The sequence below is a fragment of the Bombus flavifrons genome, chromosome 6 (assembly GCF_040668555.2).
Source record: "Bombus flavifrons isolate JBK064 chromosome 6, iyBomFlav1_principal, whole genome shotgun sequence".
Lineage (NCBI taxonomy): Eukaryota > Metazoa > Arthropoda > Insecta > Hymenoptera > Apidae > Bombus > Bombus flavifrons.
This window is the reverse complement of record NC_138447.1, coordinates 8,079,010-8,100,150: the sequence shown is the minus strand read 5'-3', so window position 1 is coordinate 8,100,150 and position 21,141 is coordinate 8,079,010. Positions and strand designations below refer to the sequence as shown.

At 34.9% G+C, this 21,141-nt stretch overlaps 4 protein-coding genes and 1 long non-coding RNA gene across 8 annotated transcripts; 3 read left to right on the top strand and 2 right to left on the bottom strand.

Annotated features, from left to right (window-relative positions):
• The first annotated feature begins 1,657 nt into the window (after positions 1-1,657).
• Positions 1,658-3,614, top strand: wbl (endoplasmic reticulum protein 29-like protein wbl). 2 transcript variants are annotated; one of them, XM_069115519.1, is made up of 4 exons: positions 1,658-1,807; positions 1,894-2,162; positions 2,653-3,051; positions 3,127-3,614. In XM_069115519.1, exons 2-4 carry the CDS (start codon positions 2,067-2,069, stop codon positions 3,361-3,363), a joined length of 732 nt encoding a protein of 243 aa, XP_068971620.1. In that variant the 5' UTR covers positions 1,658-1,807; positions 1,894-2,066; the 3' UTR covers positions 3,364-3,614. The 2 variants fall into 2 exon arrangements, with proteins under 2 accessions (XP_068971620.1, XP_068971619.1); XM_069115518.1 differs by lacking the exon at positions 1,658-1,807 and having other exon boundaries at positions 1,814-2,162.
• On the bottom strand, positions 3,098-5,431 carry LOC138181035 (ran-specific GTPase-activating protein). The gene is made up of 4 exons (XM_069115516.1): positions 5,280-5,431; positions 4,834-4,991; positions 4,466-4,752; positions 3,098-4,373 (listed from the first exon to the last, which is right to left on the bottom strand). The coding sequence occupies exons 1-4, from the start codon at positions 5,292-5,294 to the stop codon at positions 4,054-4,056; spliced, it is 780 nt and encodes a 259-aa protein (XP_068971617.1). The 5' UTR covers positions 5,295-5,431; the 3' UTR covers positions 3,098-4,053.
• A 401-nt stretch (positions 5,432-5,832) lies between these two features.
• Positions 5,833-9,486, top strand: LOC138181033 (serine/threonine-protein phosphatase PP1-gamma catalytic subunit A). Its single transcript, XM_069115514.1, has 5 exons — positions 5,833-6,076; positions 6,790-6,921; positions 7,037-7,267; positions 7,342-7,670; positions 7,809-9,486. Exons 1-5 carry the CDS (start codon positions 6,022-6,024, stop codon positions 8,049-8,051), a joined length of 990 nt encoding a protein of 329 aa, XP_068971615.1. The 5' UTR covers positions 5,833-6,021; the 3' UTR covers positions 8,052-9,486.
• A 1,731-nt stretch (positions 9,487-11,217) lies between these two features.
• On the top strand, positions 11,218-15,804 carry LOC138181031 (T-box transcription factor mls-1). Of its 3 annotated transcripts, none has more exons than XM_069115512.1 (4): positions 11,218-11,610; positions 11,843-12,029; positions 12,125-12,376; positions 15,301-15,804. In XM_069115512.1, exons 1-4 carry the CDS (start codon positions 11,537-11,539, stop codon positions 15,802-15,804), a joined length of 1,017 nt encoding a protein of 338 aa, XP_068971613.1. In that variant the 5' UTR covers positions 11,218-11,536. The 3 variants fall into 3 exon arrangements, with proteins under 3 accessions (XP_068971613.1, XP_068971612.1, XP_068971611.1); XM_069115511.1 differs by having other exon boundaries at positions 11,707-12,029; XM_069115510.1 differs by having other exon boundaries at positions 11,692-12,029.
• LOC138181038 (uncharacterized) lies at positions 15,438-21,126 on the bottom strand. The gene is made up of 6 exons (XR_011173426.1): positions 21,053-21,126; positions 18,011-18,570; positions 17,349-17,919; positions 17,156-17,267; positions 15,703-15,849; positions 15,438-15,571 (listed from the first exon to the last, which is right to left on the bottom strand). It is a non-coding gene; the product is annotated as an uncharacterized LOC138181038 (long non-coding RNA).
• Between the last annotated feature and the right edge of the window lie 15 nt (positions 21,127-21,141).

The following is a 21,141-nucleotide window of genomic DNA, read 5'->3' as shown; positions in this document are numbered from 1 at the left end:
TTCAATAGAAAAAAGTGTAGGGGCAAGAACCGCGTGATAGGCACGGCCCTGATAAAAGCGCAGGCGTCCGTGCGATTGAGTGACGTCACGAGTCTAAGGCACGGGGCGTTATACGCTTATCAATGAACGTACGACGCCTACGGCGGATACCTGTTTTCTAGTGACTAACACCCTCCCTTACCCGCTCTTCCTTCTACACCCCATACGTTCAGTTCTTCGTTTGGCTACGCCTTTGTGGCCTATCAAATGCCGACTCTTTCTACTTCTCTTTATAGACATTTACCATGACGACGTCAAATCACTGTATTTCGTCAGATTCCACTCTTCTATGACGGATATACAGAGACAAGACTTCTTCATTGAGTAATTTGACCTCAAATCGATCGCTACTGCGATTTTATTTCAATTAGACAAGGTCGAGTTTGTATCTGAGACAAAACTTATATTTGTTATTTAAGGTCCTTTGTAAATGTTTCACTGTTTTTATTGAGAATTCGTATAATGATCTTGAATTAATTATAATTTATTGATATCAGGATAATAATCAATATCATTCAATAATAACCACCTAAACCACATTTCTTAAATATGATTGTTTTACTGTTTAAAAAATTTTACATAGAAAATAATATTTTAAGCAGTCGATCACTACATATCTGCATATTTTGACATTAATGTTATCGCGCATCTCACAAGTGCATTTTACAAATGTGGAACGATTCTCTGTTTCTTTGGCAGCAAAACTGGAACATTTATATAGATCAATCATTTTCCTCTTTTTTAGTCCGACTCTACGGAATGATAGTTATATCAATACACGAGTTTCTACGATTAATCATATATAACCGAATGTATTATTACGAATAAGTACTATAATAGTGGAAATATTCTCTTTTATATTGTACTAATAACTTTCTTCATAGATATTATTTGGATATATTATTTTTTATTGCAATGGAAATATTCATAATTATGTATTTTTTTATGGACGTGTAGATATATAGTTATCAATTAACTTTTCAGTGTATGCCCCGCTGGTTTTGTCGATTTTTCTATACTCACCTTTTCATTCTAACTTATTCTGCCCTTCCTTCATTCCTCTTCCTTCCTCATATTTTAGAGTTTATCTCTTTTCATGTATTAGCACAATATATAAGGCTGTCAATAACACTGTGCTAAATACGATAGAACTCGATATCTGTATCTTTATGATTTTAACGACTAAAGTTATTTTATTCATTTTAGTCAACATCAGAAACCTATGAGAGAGTTGATACGATTCTAATAGTTCTTTTTGAATTTTACCAGAAACTTTAGATTAGCATTTCGTATGAGTATAATCCACATTAAACAATCGAAATTCTGTTATTATAAAAAAATAATTGTATGATACACAACTTTATATTATATTTACTTTTATGTCCTTTCATACAAGTTAATTAAAATTGTTCGATTAATATTATAAATATTATTAAATCATACCTTTTGGTACCAAAATAAATAGGGGTTAACAGACAATTGAAATATCATTTGTATTAAAAGTGCAAATTAAATCATTCACTAACAAATATGTAATACGTATTAAGATGAAAGAGCAGATCCTACATTCTATCTTTTTGTATAGAAAATTGTCAAAATATCGTGTAAATATAAATTATCACAAGTTGCGATTACGTTCCCTGACATGACGTAGGTACATCCTGTAACGCGCGGTTTCGTGTCCTTCTCTGATTCGACGACGGCAAAGCGCCGTATCTGCTTCTTTACCTGTATTTTATCAAGCCGTATTCGTGCTCTAGTATTTGAGGTTAGTTTTGAACGTTAACTAGGGAAAAGGCTCTCTATAACGAATCTACTTTTTTCAAGTGATAAAAAGCGCATCTCTTCTTTTAGTTACGTTTACGTATAATTGGCTGGTAACCTTATCAAAACATACAATAATCAAAGAACTGATTAATACACAAGACGTATCGCATTAAAGCCAAGGAATTCTGATCATTAAGTTGCCGGTCCTTAAGCGAAAAAGACATTTAAAAAGTTATTTATAGTCTCCCATCAGTTATAACATGCTTCCGTCAATTGTAGTACTTCTTGTTATCGGAATTGCAGCTGCCGAAGATTGCAAAGGATGTGTTTCTTTGGATTCTTATTCCTTTGACAAGGTACCTTAATCTTTTTAAATGTACGTTTCTTGGAAAAATTACTCATTTTATTTGTTGAATTACATTTATCTCAAGTAAGATATACCCAGTAGTTGTTCGAAAATGAACAAAATCAACTTACTAGATTCTTTTGTTTTTTTTACCTTGTTGATTAGACCATTTGTTCCCATGGTTACAGGACGCTTAGTTACATTAGAGACATGCTTGTATTACAGAACAAAAAAATTTATGAAGTAGAAATATAATATCTATAAATGAATCAACATGGGAATGATAAGTGTATTTTAATATATTATTATTTAGTATCTTATTTGAAGCAAATGAACTAATAAGTATTACTATTTCGATTACCAGAAACCGTTTGCTTTTTACGAATCTCATATTGATTTAGACATGCTATTATGCAAACGATATTTTATATTTTACTATATTGAAATATTTATAAAAAATATTCCATGCTCGTATAGTAAATAAAGTATTTGTGACATAGGTGATACCGAAATTCAAAGCGGCAGTTGTTAAATTCGATGTGGCATTTCCGTATGGAGAGAAACACGAACAGTACGCGCAAATAGCTGCAGGAACGAAAGATTCTCATGATCTATTGGTTGCTGAAGTGAGAGTGAAGGATTATGGCAATAAAGATAATTCTGATCTTGCCGCTCGCTATAAAATAAAGTCCAAAACATTCCCCGCTGTTCTTTTATTTCTTCAAGGAAAAACAGAACCAATTCCATTCGTTGCAGAAAAAGAAACTGATTTTACCGCGGATAGCATTAAGCGATTTATTAAAATGAAGTCTGGAATATATCTTGGTCTCCCTGGTTGTGTGGAACAATTAGATAGACTTGCAGAGGAATTCAGGACCAGCGGAGAAACGGAAAGAAAGGTAATATTACATAAATAACATAATTTATAAAATTATTATAAAAGTATGCAATTATAATTATTTTTTATTTCATAGGAGATATTAAACAAAGCTAAAGTCTTTGAAGGAACACTGCCTGAAACGCAACGCGCCGCCGCAAAAGTTTATGTTAAAACTATGGAAAGAATATTAGAAAGAGGAGACGTTTTTGTTCAAACAGAACAAACTAGAATAGAGGGCATATTGAAAGGGAAATTATCAAATGAAAAGAAACGCACAATGGAAGAAAAACGTAATATCCTCCATTCTTTCTTATACAGAGACGAATTATGAAAAATTACCATCTTACAGTATTATAAATTTTGTTATGTATACTTTTGTAAAAATAGTGTCATATTAAAATCAAATATCCACTGATCGTTTTAAGTCCAATATCTTACAGCTCATTTTTTATAACTTAAAACGATACAGGTGTTAGTCTGTACTGCATACATTCCAATATTTCAGACTGCAATTTATATAAATGTGAAAAGATTGAAGAAAACGTTTAAAAGAAATAAAATATTTAAAAGATCAGTTCCAAATTTTTTTAGAAATAATGTTCCCATAAACACTAAAATTTTAATATTATTACACACCAAAATATATAAAAACATATAAGTAGTATTTTTAAAAGTTGAATAACATTCCAAATTGTATAAATTCTCGCATATTCAAGATTAAATAGTTGTCCTACTTTTTAATTTCTTATTTCTGATGAATTTAACATGTGTCAATTTGTTCATTATAGTATAAATGCTAAAATATTCTTCATTAAGAAATCACTTATAACGTATAACGATCGTATAAATATTGTCTTAATTATAAATTGAAAATTTGCTCAACCTGTCTATTAACATCGTTGTTAAAATATTTTCCTACATTAAATTCAATGATCAAATATTTAAGCATATGCATGCATGTATGTTTATATTGGAATGTGCACTTATAGTTAGAATTTTTAATTCATAGAGATATAGATTTTTACTTTTTTTCTTCCACACCCTTAACTTGCAATTGTTCAAGTTCTTTAGCTACTTTTTCCATAGTTTCCCCATCTTTTCTTTGTTTTTCAGAGGGTTCCACTTTTTCAGTTTCATTACTCTCAACTTTTAAATCTCCTTCTGTCAATTTGTTAGCTTGTTCTTCATTATCAGTACTTTCACTATAACTTACATCACTAGAAGGTTCACTATCACTCTCAACATGTTTTTCTTCAGTGTTATTTTTGCCAGCATATATTTCGCACTCAGAGCCCACTATCTTCTTTGCCTTCTCAAAAGCTTCTTTCCAAACAGTTGCATCTATAGCAAAAAATATCAATAACAATTATATTAATAATTGATATTTTAAATTTTGTCCACATTGTACATTTGCTCATTAATAGTATATTTACTTTCTGCATTTGCAAATCTTATGGCAAGTAATTCTGGCTTAAGTTGTTCATCTGCATAGTCAGCAAGTACACTCCATACCCATGCTCTATCACTACCACAATTGGGTTTCAATTCCATCCAAGGAGTTACAAAATGATTAGCACAAATTTTAAGTGTTTTATCTCTACGCATTACAACTCTTACTGTATTTTTTGTTTTATGTCTTAATAACTTCACCTCTCCAGTACCACGTTCTTTCCACTCTGCTGGATTATTGGAAGAATCATAACGATATAATTTTGCTCTCCTACAAATAGAATAATATACATAAATATCAGATAAGAAACTTATAATATATATTTTAATGACTCTTGACATTTGAATTTACATTTTTATCATTTCAACTTCATCTTCTTCATTATTAGATACTTCTATTAATGGCAAAGAAATTATTGGTTCAAAATGTACGTCAACTTCGTTAGTTTCTTCATCATTCTCTTGAGTTTCACAGTTAACATTCTTCACATCAACATGATCTCCATTTAGCTATAAATCAACGCAGAGTATTTTATAGATATTGAAAAAGGTATTTAAAAGTTACAAAAAATATATGGTTATAAATATTCATTATATTAATTCTATCTGATGAAAATAAAATTTGTTAAACCAATTAAAAGTATATGATTTATAAGATCGTGTTTTGTTTCTACAGACGCGACAATATAACCTACAGCGTCATTTGAAAAATTTTAAATAAATTACAACAAGCTTATTCATTACTGTATCGAATAATAATAATCTAGAGAGAATTATAAAAATAAATGTTATATTTACCACGTTTTCTGGCATCGTTTATCAATTTTACAAGAAAGATTATGCGACCACGTATCAAATACCACTAACTTCGACCTCTTTGATACCAAACTGTGATGTAGTATGATAAACCTCCATGATAACTCGTAGATATGTGTTTGAAATGATAATTATTCCCTATGGAATAAAAACTAAATACTGAAGAATTTTCAAATTAAAACTGTAAATAAAATTATTTACAAATATATTATCCCCCAATTTATTAAAATTAATAAATTTCAATAAATGAAATAACTTTAAATAATCTAGGGAGTTTCACTATCAATTTGTTTAGCACAAAATTTCTCTAGAGTATACAAGTACAAAATGCATTAATTTGATTTGTATACTTAATAGTTTTTAATTACTAGATCTAAATTGAAGAAATTTGACAGATCCGATTACGATTGTTCTAATAATCGATAGTATCGATATTACTAATATTTCCCTTTTCGTAATAATTGCATGATCGAGTATATATTCTGGTTTGTTCGATAAATCGACCGGTCGAATTCTATCGAACAGGAAAAGCTCGAATTTAGAGAGGGGGTAAAAGGGAGTGGAGTGCGCGGTTGTCCGGGCGGCCATTGCGGGTACATTGTCCGAAACCGCGAATGCAATTGAGTGCAGCTTGCCACACTAGTGAAATCCACGAAAATCAAAGGTCATCCCCAAAAGAAGGTGCTCCGTGTGAAGCCCGGGACGCGCACAAAACCCCGGCCCGATGGCTGAATCAGACAAACTTAATATTGACAACATCATAGCTCGGCTCTTGGAAGGTAAAGCTGCTCACTTGCCCTCCTTGAGGGTGGGAGGGGGGAGGGAGGGAGGGTGATGGGACCTGAACTGTCGCCCGCGTCACCCTTTGTTATAACTCCTTCAAACACGTAGTCCCTTATAATTTAAGTTGAACATTCGGCTGAAGATATTGCGTCTTTCGTTTTTCTTTTCATTCTTTTATCTTCTTCTTAGGTATCTGGTTTCTTTGATCGATTACGCAACTATCTTTAAATATAACCGATCTCAAATATTTTACACAAACCGACAATTGTTTGTTTACATGAAGTGGGATTGGGAATGTAATAGAAATCACTAGTTCTTGGATAAGACTCTTGCCTTGAGCTTGAGTGATTGCTGCAATATACTTTGTAATTTTTAAGTTTACTTCTACTTGTCTCTATTATTTATAAAAGGATCCTGAAATGTATTAATAAATTAAACTGATTCATTCAAGAAGTTGTTCACTGTTAATGTTATAAAAAAAGTATAGTTTTGTATTAGATACGAAAAGATGAATATATATTAAACTTCTTGAATATTTGATTTGCGTCCTTTCAATGTAGGGACTGCTATATATGTCTGTTGTACAGAAAATCACTTTTCTTTTAAGTTTTTTTTTTTATCATATATTTACAAGCTGCTTATAAAATTTGAGAATAAATTCTATTATATTTCATTGTATTTATTGCATGAAGATATTTTAATCTTATAGTGCGGGGAGCCAGGCCAGGGAAAAATGTACAATTAACAGAAGGAGAAATAAAAGGACTTTGCCTAAAGTCACGTGAAATTTTTTTATCACAACCTATTTTGTTAGAACTTGAAGCACCGCTTAAAATATGTGGTAAGTTATTTTTTATTATAATTCATACTTCATTTTTTTATTTTATTATGCACATATAAATATGTATGTCAAGATATTTTAGGCAATAAGAAACAAAATGAATTTTATTTTTAAGGTGATATTCATGGGCAATATTATGATCTATTACGACTATTCGAATATGGTGGATTTCCACCAGAGAGTAACTATCTGTTTCTAGGAGACTATGTTGATAGAGGAAAACAGTCTTTAGAGACAATTTGTCTCCTTCTTGCCTATAAAATCAAATATCCTGAGAATTTCTTTTTACTTCGTGGAAATCATGAATGTGCATCCATTAATAGGATATATGGATTTTATGATGAATGTAAAAAATTACGTTTAAATATAGCTTATTATAAAATGTTTGAATCTTAATCCTTATATTCTGGTATTATTCAGGTAAACGACGTTACAATATTAAACTATGGAAAACATTTACGGATTGTTTCAACTGCTTACCTGTTGCGGCAATAGTTGACGAAAAAATATTTTGTTGCCATGGTGGCCTTAGTCCAGATCTACAAAACATGGAACAGATCAGACGTATTATGCGACCAACAGATGTACCTGATCAAGGCTTATTGTGTGATCTATTATGGTCTGATCCAGACAAAGATACAATGGGTTGGGGAGAAAATGATCGTGGGGTATCATTTACATTTGGAGCTGAAGTAGTTGCCAAATTTTTACATAAGCATGACTTTGACCTTATTTGTCGTGCTCATCAGGTATGTATGTCATGACATATACAGAACTTTTAATTTTAGTACATTATTCGTGTAAGACTTTATTTTTCAAATGTTATTATGATTGTGTAATTTCAATAAATTCTGAAAATATTAAGTAATAGTCTATGAAAATTTTAGGTGGTAGAAGATGGCTATGAATTTTTTGCAAAGAGACAGTTAGTTACCCTGTTCTCAGCACCAAACTACTGTGGCGAATTCGATAATGCTGGAGCTATGATGTCCGTTGATGAAACTCTCATGTGTAGTTTCCAAATTCTAAAACCAGCTGACAAAAAGAAATTAACGTACGGTGGCCTGAATGCAAATAGACCAGTGACTCCCCCACGAGGTGGTGGAAACAACAAAAGCAAGAAGAAGTGAAATCCTTAGATTTGTTTCTCATCCTTTTTTTTTGAACGCAACGTTTAGAACTTCAAAATAACTCCCTTAAAACCCTCAGTCTTTTAAGACATTAAGTTCTTGTAAGAGAAAAGATGTTATTGTTATTATTTCCTAGTATCGCTACTATTATTATCAACGCTATTACCATATTATTTTCGAATTTATCATGAATTCCGCTCACACATTAATGATCACACTTTAAGTAAAAGAAAATCCCGGAGGGGCGTAGTTTGTTAAGCGAAAGATAAACAAAGAAGTTCTTCATTAAAATAGAACAGTTCAAAGAGGGAAAAAATGCTATTAAATGGGTGTCTATAAAAAATTAACAGTAAGTTCAGTTATTGGAGATTAGATTAGAAATTCTACTAGAAGTATTGTTACAAAATACAAGAAAATTTCATGACGAATTCATTCTTAATTCTTTGCTTAACATTTTCTTCGGTGTTTTTGTAGAATAAACAATTAGAAATTGCAATATCACTGATCAGAATATCATGGCATGGTACAATTGATGTAATATTAGACACAATTTTATTGTGCTGTTTCTTCGCTTTGATGGCATGCATAACTACCTTATGTTAATGATAATATATGAATACTATCGAATACATAGTGGTTCTTAATGACATAAGTTTCAAATGTGATACATAATTTTGGCTTTGTTATATTTCTGTAAATTGCACAAAATTTGTAAGTAACATACAGATACGACTTTCATAAAGAGACCGTTTTTGTAGAATGTGCTTTTGTAATTAAATTTTTATAAATCGCAAAAAAACAGAATGTTTTAGCTGTTCAGTAAAAATCGATTTCAATGAATATTTTTAAAAGAAAAAAGACTTATATATATATATATATATATATATATATACATATATATATTCCTTATTTATACCTGTATCCCAAAATAAATTTATGATATATAAAGTATCGTGTATCCGTGAAGTTTCACTGGATTCTTCATGACGTGCATTGCATTACTAATTTTCGGGAGGAAATGGTAATGATAGAACTAATATAAAAGCAGGCTGTAAATGTGTATAATGCAAGTAGCGAAGTTATGCATATATATACATACAATTTAAAAAACAAGGAATGTAAGAAGAAACCCCGATTTGTAAGGATTCATCATATAAACATTAACGGTCCCTTTTGTCGGGAATAATTTCATTAATCTCATGTGACCACATTTATATTTTATTATCGATCTTGTTCAGTCCCTTGACATACTCTTCATGTATCATGTAGGTCGTAAAACTATTTTTCAGTGATGTCACCACTACGAATCGTATGTAAGAAGAAATCATAAGGTACTGTTCTGTAAAAATTAGCGCAACAAACACCTGTCATCCGCCTCCCTTGTACTTGTACATTAATTTCTATCTTCTAAATAAAACTCGCAAAAAAACATTCATTTACCTCTTTTGTTCTCAGTTATGTTTAATATCTTTAGTCACCATCTTATATATATCCATTTTTTCGTGCTTTACAGAATCATCTTGTCCGATTCTTAATTTTTTCACGAGACATTTTATACGTATGTACTTACATATATATACCTGAAAAGCTACTGGTACTATTAATCATATCGTTGCGAAAAGAATGTCCAATAATACAAATTTGTAATACACACATATTTAATTATACAAATCTATTCGTTTTTCCAAATACACAACTTAATTATTAATTTTATTAGATACTTTAGCAGCTTAGATCGATATAGGTTCAGGTCCATGCTAAAGTAATAAGTACAATCTGATTAGACTCTCGATAATCTTAACAGTTCAAAACAGATACATATTTCGATATTTGAAGTTTTGGAATGACGAAATTTCATATATGGTGGACATTATGTTATGTATGAACTGCTAATAATAAATCTCTAAAGTTCTAAATGAACACCGATTTTTAAAACTAGTAATAAAAGTAATGCACAACTACCGTTTGTAAATAATTACAGGAATTGAAAATATAATAACTTCAGAATATACAGATGTTTGTACTTATAACATTTTTCCAATTAGTGTGATGCGATGTATCACAGGAATGAAGAGCTTTTGACTAAAAAATGATGTCGTTTCCCTAAATTGCTACTTCTTAAATTCTCTTCCAAAAAGTGCTTCAATTTAAAAACAATATGTACATAAAAAATTTTAAATAACGGTCAGATAATCTAACTTAGTAATTGATAACAAAGAGATAAAGATCTATATATGTAGATCGTCCAATCGATAGTCACTTGTTTACTCAATGTTGAACTAAAATCTGCTACGAATGTTTGATTGTTTAAAAGAAAAAAAAAAAGAATAATAGAATAAAGAAAAAGAAGAATAGACAGATTCCCATAAAGAAGACCGTGAAAGAATAATAATACGTAAAGAAAATTAACTTATATCGTCGTGACGAGGTATCACCGAATCAACACCTCGTTGTAATCAATTAACCCTGATGGTTTAACGTCGAGGTACACGAGAGACGAGCCTCGTCCCTGAGAGCGTACCGTGCTACCCCCGAGTGTTTGTCCCGTCCTCGAAGACTCCGCCTTTTGGCACGAGATTCAGAGGAAGAGGATGTAGTTAGCATCTTGTGAACGCAAGTTAGCCTAGCGTGGGTGTCCGCGTAGGAGGATCTTTGAGAAACCCCTCCTTCCTCGTGGAAACTTTCCCTTCCTCCCGATCCTCCTCTCCACGTTTCTTGATCGGTTTTACCTCAGAGAGAGGAAACCGGCAGAAAGGAGAGGAGGAGATTCCTGTGAAAAGAGAGAGGGCATAGATCGGAGAGTGATGTCTCGATGATAAGCCACGAGGTGTAGTCGACTCGGGGGAGTTCTTTCTGATTCATCCGATGCCGCGTTCACGCCACGGCTTTAAACCTTGTCAGCGTTCGGATCTCGAGGTGAAGACAAGTCCTGTTGACGAGAGGTGTGAGAGCCCGTCGACGATGTCGAGCAACCTCTGATATTCGCTCAGGATCTCGAATCTCGCTGATTGCCTCAAAACGCTTAATGAGCGGTTACGAAAGATAAGCATTCTACGAATCTCGTTCATCGATTCCTTTTTTTCCTTCTATGTTCCGACGTCGACAAACGGTATCCCCATCTGCACGTGTTGTCCGATTGTTTTATACGTATCTGTTGCTCGACCAACGAAAACACTGCAAACAAAAGTAAAAGAAATTCTATAAGTGCTTATACGTGTTGTGACAGTTTCGTTATGGGAACAATGGGTGATTGTTTTTAAATTGTGCAATTAACATTCGTCAAAACATTATGTAATTAAAGGAAAGATTCTTTGCAATTATAAGTGAACCTAGTGTTATAGTTCGATAGTTTTGATAAAACAAAAAGTAAATCCACGCATAAAACTTCGAGGGAACTATCCTGTTGATGAAACTTAAGAATCGGTAAAAATGCAACAGCAACATGATCAACGACACGATATTACCGCCGATTGTTGTTATCAGCAATGGGCTTCTCATCATCAGAGTCATCATGCTCAACCTATAACGAATGTACCGTCCCCAATGCAACAAATGGAAGGTACTTTCATCATTTCTTAATCACGAACGTCATTCAAAATATCCAAGATGTTTCTCTTAATATTCTGTAACATTATCTCAGCATGTTTGCAATCAGCGGGAAGAGTGAAACGATCCCGCAGCCCAACTTCATCGAAGGCATCCCTAACTCCGCACGTCACGAATTCATCGATTTCTTCATCGACTGCTGTCCAATCCCGTAATGATAGCAACAATAACAATCATAATCACAGCGATCATCATCCAAGCGAGAATGGCGCAAATTCGACGGAAGAAGCTAGTTCGAAGAGGCCTCTTCATCCTGCTCTCGTTGGTGCTGGAGCTGCATTGGAAGCGAAACCCCTTTGGGAAGAATTTCATCAATTGGGAACGGAAATGATAGTCACTAAAGCTGGAAGAAGAATGTTTCCTACTTTTCAAGTATTACGATAGTTGCTTTTTATATTTAATTGTACATGATACAAAAGGATAAAGACTGCGTGCCTGTTTAATAGAAATGAATCCTTAATTTACAGTGTCGATTTTTCGGTTTGGACCCCACTACCGACTACCTTCTAGTGATGGATTTCGTACCTTGCGACGACAAGAGGTACAGATACGCTTTTCACAGTAGCGCTTGGGTAGTTGCTGGTCGTGCGGATCCAGTCTCACCCCCCAGGATTCACGTACATCCTGACAGTCCAGCGAGTGGAGCTCACTGGATGAAGCAGCCAGTTTCCTTCGACAAACTGAAACTGACTAACAATCAACTCGACGACAACGGACATGTGAGTGATATCTTGCTTATTCTTATTGTATAATTACTCTTTAAACTTTAAACGATGAATCTGAAACCAGACTTGCTTTACCGCGAAGATGTTTGCATGGCGAGCCGAAATGATTATAGAGCAGTGTAATTCATTATGAAAGTAACACAAAAGAGAAACACCTACGCAATATAATGTAGAATGAGGGATGCAAGGGAAGTCTCCGCTGTAGTACCGCGTTCCATGTGTTTGTCGTTTACGGACGAGTTCGCCTTAATTGACCTGAGATACGAGCCTGTCTTCCGCGAGAAATTACAACGGTGCTACCGACACGCGGTAAAGTTTTACGAGATAATTCGTCTTTTAATGTTCCATCGTTCTTTCTTTTTCCCTTTCAACGATTCACTTTTACGTTTAATGAATCTCGACCGTAAAAAGATCCGATTTCGTTTATGACGCATACTCGTATTTCTTGAATAATTTCATCCGGTGCAAAAATGAATTGAATGGATGTTGAATGAACGAAAAACCATCGGTCGTTAAACAGTAAATCGCCTACGCTGCATAGTACGACAATGAAGCATGGTTCCATTGGAAGCTATTATCGTCTTACGAGTAATTAGTAGCAATAATTGTTTTAACACGTTGTTCAGATTTATGTCTTGTTGGCAGATGAAAGGAAACGAGTCATTGACTTTATTTCCTTTAGGATTATTCTTATAAAAAATGGATGCTGTAAATAATTAAATTAGGAAAATTATAGTAAACCACTTCGAGCTATTTCATTGATATATAGATTTGAATATTAGTTTAGGATTGTAATTGCTAGTATTGGAACTCTATCACTAGCTTTCGTCGTATTTCTACTGAACACACTCCCACTTTGTGTACTCTTTACATCTTCTCTTGTCCGCGCCTTATTAATCCTGTTCTCCTGTCGCCACGCAGAACGGCAATAGAAACTATACCGCACGTAAAGTAATGTAAACATATGTAATATAAACTAAGCCGTGGAAGCCCTGGGAAAAGACGGTAAAACTTTGGATGTGTTTACGATTTTTAAAAGAATTACCAGCGTAAAAGAATTCTTCATTCTTATAGCGTAGAAAATTATAAATGTGAAAGTATATAGCTATTTGGGAAGTTGGTGCTTAATTTGTACTTAAATTTCATTAAACTAAAAAATTATTTAACAGAAAATTATTTTACTATCAACTCTAGATAAAACATTTTAACTAAGGGGGCAGTATATGCCAAACAAGTACCTAGAGTGAAAGACAAATTTGTTTTGCAGTTGATGCTAAACTTAAATTTCATAAAATTAAAAAATTAGCCAATATAACATTATTCTGTTACTCCGTGTATGCTACAGAACAGGTAGCATCAAGCAATTATGGAAAGTATAAAGCAGTGAACAGTAATTTGTTACAATCTACTGTTCACGTGACGAACCTCGAAAAATTCTTCTATTCTTCTTAACCCTCGTTCTTCTTCATTATGTCCTAATGCACCTGCAGCTGTGCCAAAAATAATCGTCCCTACGTATCCGTGCCAAATTCAACGTGTCAGGCACCATTGCAAATGAAGTGCTTCAGTGTTGAGGCGTATTGGCATACTGATTAATGAATTTACCTTTGGTTGATTCGTCAGTCGCTAATCAGTGAGAGAACGGGTGTGCTGAACCTTCGGACTGTCATAATATCCACCAAACGCGATGTCACAACTCATCCTCCCCGGATTGGTTTCAATTTGGTTGCTGTTAATTCTCATCCATTTATTTCAAAAATTGCACGATCATACGGTTGTCCAACGTATGATCGATTATTCCAAATGCAAATCAATCGCATCCGGAAATTTTCTCTAAGTTCTATCTGTGGCTCACTATTCAACTACGAGACAAAAACAGTACAAATTTTGCACATATATCATTCGACAGCAGATAAGAAAATACGGGATTATTTTCATCGGACGGATTCTTTTGACGAACACCGTACGCTTTCAAAACACGGAGACTCTTTAGTTCGCGTTCCGTTCGAAAATTTATTGCGTTTCGCGCAGAAAGAATTTTGACTCGTGGAGGGTGACCCTCCTTTCACGCGCTATGGAACAGTTTGTTCCTTTAATTGCGCTTGGAAAGACGTGCCATCGGGTTTTATAAAAAAGTTGGAATCCAGCGTTGAAACGCTCAACGATCTCAGTTTCTTAATTGGTGGTTTTGTACTTTCAAATGCTTTTAGCGAAGAAAAGAATTTAAAACAAGTTTGAAAATCATAGAAAATTCTGTCGTAATTTTAATTTTTAAAATACTTCAAATGGAAATCAGAAAGGATCATCTTAAGAAAATAGACAAGTGGAATGTTGAAACAATGGCAACCAAAATTGCATGTCCGAAAAAATTTAGTTGCCGGTATCAGGCCACACACATATTCTGTATTGTGAGGATGACTCTTTTCCCCCCTTCTTCCCTCTGCACTCCATTTTCTGTGTATTCAAAGAAACACATGCCCTAGCTCACATATGCCGGTGTGCAAGAGGAATGACGAGGGTGTCGGGTTGCCAGAAAGAATCGGGGGTTAGTTTTTACACTAATTAGTCACCGAGTCTCTTGTGGCTGTCAAACATTGTGACCGCCCCCCTGCGGTTGTCCTTCCTCTAAGAGGAAGGTCCTCACGTGTGCTTTTTTTATTCATTTTCTTCTTTGCTTCTTTTCACCCGTTACGACCACTATGTATCAATAATATATTACACCATAAGATCATAGAAAAACTTCACATACTTTCTCATAAGTAATTTTATTTAAGAATTTAATTAATTCTTACCTAAATCTTTATATATCTAAAATAAATTTTTTTTTTTAATTTATTGAAATTTACAATCAATTCTCGCATTGAGAATTTTCAGTAATCTAATATAAATAACAATTATTTTATTATTTTACGTTACAGATAATCCTAAACTCGATGCATAGATATCAGCCACGATGCCACGTAGTGGTTGCACCATCGCCGCCGGGTTCCGCTCCCGATCCTCGTACGGAGAATTTCAAAACTTTCACCTTTCCGGAAACGCGATTCACTGCGGTCACAGCTTATCAAAATCATCGTATCACGCAACTCAAAATTGCTAGCAATCCATTTGCGAAAGGTTTTCGTGACTGTGAATCGGATGAGTGTGACTCTGTCGCAGTTTCAAGCATGCAGAATCCTGCAAAGAGACCTGCAACAGGAAGTGCCAGCGTTTTGACATCCAACTACGTAAACACGATACCCACCGTGCAAATTCCAAGCATATCGAGCCAAGAACATCATCAATTTTACGGTGCGACCGCAGCAGGACCTTGGACTTACCCTGGACACCATGGGCAACCAACTGCACACATGAATTCGGTCCACTATCCTGCGCATCCTCATCATCCCCATACTGGACCCTCATTGTATGGACCACGGTAATTCGGATCTCTATTTTCTTGGGAATTTATGAAAGTTTCGGTGAAACTGTGAACAATTGTGATTGTGATTCAAAGTAGATTTTTATACGATAAATGCTTACTGCTAAATTGCTCGATGGAAGTATCTATAAGGTGAAGAAGATAAAATTATTTAATTAAAACTAGAATAGCCAAAGATGATGCTTTGGTTTTAATCGAGTGCCAAAGTTTTATCATAATACGTCGCGTGATAGAAAATAAGTATTACGCGAACTATAAGCTTAACAAATTATGCCTTAATAGAGAAATAATAACGAGAAACACTTATCAAAGTTATATCAAAGATAATGTTGATTAGATTTAAATACATAATATACAGTTACTTAAATTATATGTAGTGTACCTTTGTAGATAAGAAGATATAAAGAACAATTGTAAATTGAGAGTAATGATACGATCGATAATGGCATACTTCTCGTGATGCAAGGTCCCTAAGTAAATGATTATTATTTTCATAAACGTACTTACTATTTATTTAAAAATACTTAATATTTAATGATTCGTATATGTAAAATACTAGGATTTTTGTAAGATTTATCGAAGATGCTTACATTAAAATGATGATTTACTAGAGGATCTTGCAAAAGTACAAGAGAGAAAATTAAAGTTCCATTGGTGTTCACGATGATCAAATCGCGTGATACAAATCGGTGGTGTCGTAGGTCCGTAGCGGACTGGTTGAGAAAGAAAGTGCCTTTTGTAGGAGCAAAGTGCATCTATTTATACAGGGTGTCTGAAATGCCAAACGAGCCTAAAACGCTCTCGAGCCAAGACGGGAAAGTAAACGCACCGTGACAACCCATGAGAGAGCTTGGCTACTAAGTGCCTTAATAAATTATTCTTCAAGTATCGTGTACCATTGTGTTTCGAAACTTTCTTGCCTTCTTATGTTACACAACGTATTCGAAAAAATGGAAACTCTATAAAGTAAACGAGAATCTAAAGCCAAGTACTTGAGTTTAAAGTTAACCATTTCACAACCTCTTACGAATTCCTTTTCCCGTGATTTCCTTGTGGTCGAATGACGCGTATATAAGTGAACATTTTTTCTCGAACTGCTCTTTTCAAAATTTGTCAAAAAAGTTTTCAAATGTTTGCTCGAATTGTTTTACCAAACGTTCACATGAACGTAGTATGTACACGACTTGACATCGGGACTGTTAGAAATGACAATCTAATGCCAACAAAGCGAAGTAGCATAGAATTTGAGCGTCTCAGTCTGTCGGTTCCTAAGCGTAGAAAAACGGATGGACCGACGTGCACCATGATTGATGGCGACGCGAAGAACCTCGTTGTGTAAACATATTATATACCGTATCCTTAATGACTCTCGGTGAACATCTTCCCTCGTGCATTCACAAAACGTTTTGCAGTCATTCATGACCCGCACATGTTTTCGCAATGAATAAAAATAAGAGCAGAAACCTGGATTGAAACGAGCGAAGTAACTATTATTATTCAAATTGATATTGCATTAATTTTGAATGTGTGTGTATCAATTTGTACCTTTGCAGTTTCTTTCTTTGATTTTTAACCCAATGCTCCTTTCTAGCCAGAGTAAAACATAAAGAAACAGATGATCAGCCAGTTGTTACATTCTTAACACGTTTCTATTACTCCTTGTCGAAAAGAAGCAGATAGTGTTCCAAGTTTTTCGACACATGTCCATAAAAAATGAAACTTTCTTTCAACTGGAGATGGCAAAAGCAAAAGTAAAGAAGGGAAGATGAAATCTCATGTTTCGAGAGAACTGGTGCAAGCATAGACTTTTCGTCTACAGAGAGACCGCGCTTATCGGTGACGCGTAACGGCGCCGGTAATAAAAAGGGGCGGCCGTCGGCCTATCTTCGTTCATTCTTTCATCTTCCTCGTAGGTACTAGTCCTGTGGAAGTTAACCCCTAACCCTTGACGGGGTTAGTTGACATTGCGCTGCTGGTGGCACCGCTGTTCGCGAGAACCAGCTGTTCTCGAAGATCTACCTTTCAGAAACTTGAAAGGACGCCTTTCTCGATAAGCGGGACACCGGCGACGTTATAATGATAATTTATCGGTTAATAAGTATAGCTATGAATATGTCTAAAAAAAAACAAAGACATTTTTTTAGTAAATAATCGTAGAAGATAGAAAGTGGAGGATCGAACAGAAATATTTGTAAAATAATAATTACTTTAACTTTGTAATATTCATGAATCTATATAAATTTTGCGTTCTATCTTAAAAAAAGAAAGAAAAGACTGTCAACGAAGCATCTGGAATTTGTCATTTATCCTTCGACCACCCAAATACGGTATCTTTGAACAAAGATTCTATCCACTGAATGATATCCCGTATAAGATGAAACGACAGGTTGCGCTAGAAATAAGGAGAATAAAATGACAGATAGCAGTCTAGAGAAAGCGACTGCTTAATAAATTTCGCTAATTTTCCGGTAGTAGCTTGTTGGTCGCGGATCAAAGACCGACAAATGAATCGCTCAGTAGATAGAAGAAAAAAAGGCGAGAAATAGGAAGAAAAAGCAAGGAAGAGCGTGCATCCGTAAACCGAAACATCTTGGGGTGAGGTCTTGCGTTATCCCACGGGCTATGAATCCGTCATCGCTAGCTACCAGAGGGAATACTGCGTATACGTGCAACGACTGCCAGAGCTTTTATAGTTTCCATGCAGTTTGATATAACCAAACGGTTTTTAAACCTTCAACAAGAACTGCGCTTTACTTTCAACCAGCCACTGGAACACAAAAAAGATGAAAGCTCCTGAATAGTGTAGATGAATGAACAATGGTTGAATTTTTTGATACATAGTTCTTTCATTGGTTTTCAAGCCTTTCTTCATAATATTTCGACAAAAATGAAGATTAGTTCATACATTAAGTGGGACGAATAAGCTTACGTTAACGAATAAGAAATAACTATAATTATAAAATTCTCTCTTTGTGATCTTGAAATACTTAAAGAGAATAGAAGGAAATACTTTCCCAGGGGTTTTGTCAATTTTATGAAAAACAAAAAGAACATTTGTTATTTCGAGAGATAGGGAGAGGTTTCCGTTTCGGTGCAAAGCTCTCAAAAGAAGAGAAGCGTGTAGATCTAGTGTCTCGTACGACGGTGGCGTATACGACGAGCAGAAGTTCATATCCTGCGGTACCAGCCACACGAATATGGCTGCAATGACAGATTTACAGATTCCAGCCATCGGGCTGGTCGCTTCTTCGAGATTCTTAAAGCATACGTTCAGCGAGCGAGATGTGCCGTGGATGGTCCGAGTGCGCGTCAAATCGCACCTCGACTGTTTATGCTTTACGTCTGCAACCTTCGTCTCTGTCTACTTCTTAAATTTCTTCGTCGTCACCGCCCTTCTTTTGCTCCATGTGACTCGCGTTTTATTTAAGTATTGAAATTTTGAAAACTCGGATTAACAGTTCTTGTACTTTTTCAAACCAATTTGTCAATTTTTTATATATATTACATTAAAACAGTGATTCTATTGTTCAACCCAAAATTAATGAAGTTGTAGTCTTAATTTACAAAAAAGTGTATTTTTGAATTCAAAATCTAAGAGAAGAAATTCATTGCACGGTAACCGAAATTAAGCTTCAAATACAGCATATAATTGACATTGAAAAAGTAACGAGCATCGTCGTTAGCTTGTGCCCGAGTCTTATTAGCAACAATAAAATCGGCCGCTTGTCGACTCATCCTTCTTAATTGCACGACGACAGGTGACTTGGAACAAATATGATTTAAAATTGGATTTCATCGTAAATTTAACTTCGTGCCAAAATGTTGCAAATGTTCCAAATTTTTCCTGCCTTTTTTCGACACACGCGTTGCTTCCTAAACCGTATCCTTGATAAAAATGAATTTTATTGAAATATGCATGGTAGGAAGAAAACAGGAAGAAAGACGGACATATCTGTTAGCGCCATGAAAACTGTCCAAGCAAGCGAAGTACCCGAAGACAGACACTGACCGTGAACTGCGAGACCTAAAAGAAGTTTACCTTATGTCGTAAATAGAGGGACGTCTTTCTTACGTTCGAAGTTGACAGAACCACGTGCTCCACAAACTTTCGAAGAATCTCAATCTTTCGTTTAAGCTTTATGTTAAACTTCGTGAGCTTTCGTTATTTTATAGCTGAAATGTGTCTTCATCTATATATATATATATATATATATATATATATATGTCGGAAAAGGAAGGATAACGGGATTCCCTGTCTGGAATATTGGGAAAAACCCCAAGACCCTAGTACAGATTTTTATTATATCCATGTCTAAACAACAAAGAAACAAGAATAATAAAAGAATAGTTTAATGGTTCAACCTGGCTTTATCTGCTTTATGGTCACTAAACGTAGGTACGGTCACGGAAGGGACGTGTACCTGAAGATAATCATATCCCATCCCTTTCCTTAAAGAACAAAGATTGACCAGAAAGGTGGGGACAAGGAAATATAAGGGCAGTTTCATTTGGAGTTGGGGTTCAGTTAGTTGGCCGTATAGCGTGTTGCTTATCGAGTTGCTGCCTGAGAAAATTATCGCAAGAGTTATCGTACATTAAGTTAAGCTTCGTCACCCCGTGTACCGTGGATTCGTTATCGAACCGGTGGCCATTGTCATTAGTATCCCGAGCGTCTGAGTGTCGATATTAATTGTCCGAACTGTAATCAATTTCATTTCTGTAATAAAAGATAATTGTGTTATACCATATCAGTGGCTGCATCCCGTGAAGAGTCTCCGGACGCCTGCAACTGTACACCCGTTCGATCTCCGACATATATATATACATGTATGTATTCTATTTATAAAATTTTGTATAACAATTAATATGACATAAAATCATGATCAATTACACTAATGCTATTCAAATAAATGAATGAGTCAATGTTTTTACAGAATTCTCTCGGCACTATTCGATACTTGTCAATTCTGCGAAGAAACTACAGTAAAAGAGGAGTAGTACGCATAAGGTGAGCCTCAAAAGATTTTCGCTGTAACATAGTCGGCAGGCATATCCTATCTCGCCGCTGGAATCCTCATATGTCTTTCATCGTGCCTTTCCAACACCTCGGAACCTCTCGGATCATTTTGCTCGGTCTCTCTTCCTCTTTTCTTCCGAGAGTCCATGTCTCAAGCCACGGCAATACGAGAAGGCAATCATATCCCATCCCACTGTCCCAGCTCGACCAAAATATCACTTCGACTACTTACTGAGTGGCCAAAACCAGGGCCGTGTTTGCGCGGTGTGTCGATCGCCCCATTGAACTTCTATTCTGCGCTAATTACTCACTCGGCTGCAT

Bases quoted from the DNA above. Each gene is read 5' to 3' on its own strand.
- LOC138181033 (XM_069115514.1), top strand. From the start codon at position 6,022: ATGGCTGAATCAGACAAACTTAATATTGACAACATCATAGCTCGGCTC. The intron at 6,077-6,789 runs GTAAAGCTGCTC...TTAATCTTATAG, and splicing joins CATAGCTCGGCTCTTGGAAG to TGCGGGGAGCCAGGCCAGGG. The intron at 7,671-7,808 runs GTATGTATGTCA...TGAAAATTTTAG, and splicing joins TTATTTGTCGTGCTCATCAG to GTGGTAGAAGATGGCTATGA.
- LOC138181035 (XM_069115516.1), bottom strand. The intron at 4,753-4,833 runs GTAAATTCAAAT...TTCTATTTGTAG, and splicing joins GAAGTTGAAATGATAAAAAT to GAGAGCAAAATTATATCGTT. The intron at 4,374-4,465 runs GTAAATATACTA...TTTTTGCTATAG, and splicing joins AAGATTTGCAAATGCAGAAA to ATGCAACTGTTTGGAAAGAA.
- wbl (XM_069115519.1), top strand. From the start codon at position 2,067: ATGCTTCCGTCAATTGTAGTACTTCTTGTTATCGGAATTGCAGCTGCC. The intron at 2,163-2,652 runs GTACCTTAATCT...TTTGTGACATAG, and splicing joins ATTCTTATTCCTTTGACAAG to GTGATACCGAAATTCAAAGC. The intron at 3,052-3,126 runs GTAATATTACAT...TTTATTTCATAG, and splicing joins GCGGAGAAACGGAAAGAAAG to GAGATATTAAACAAAGCTAA.
- LOC138181031 (XM_069115510.1), top strand. From the start codon at position 11,481: ATGCAACAGCAACATGATCAACGACACGATATTACCGCCGATTGTTGT. The intron at 11,611-11,691 runs GTACTTTCATCA...ACATTATCTCAG, and splicing joins CCCAATGCAACAAATGGAAG to CATGTTTGCAATCAGCGGGA. The intron at 12,030-12,124 runs GTATTACGATAG...CTTAATTTACAG, and splicing joins GAATGTTTCCTACTTTTCAA to TGTCGATTTTTCGGTTTGGA.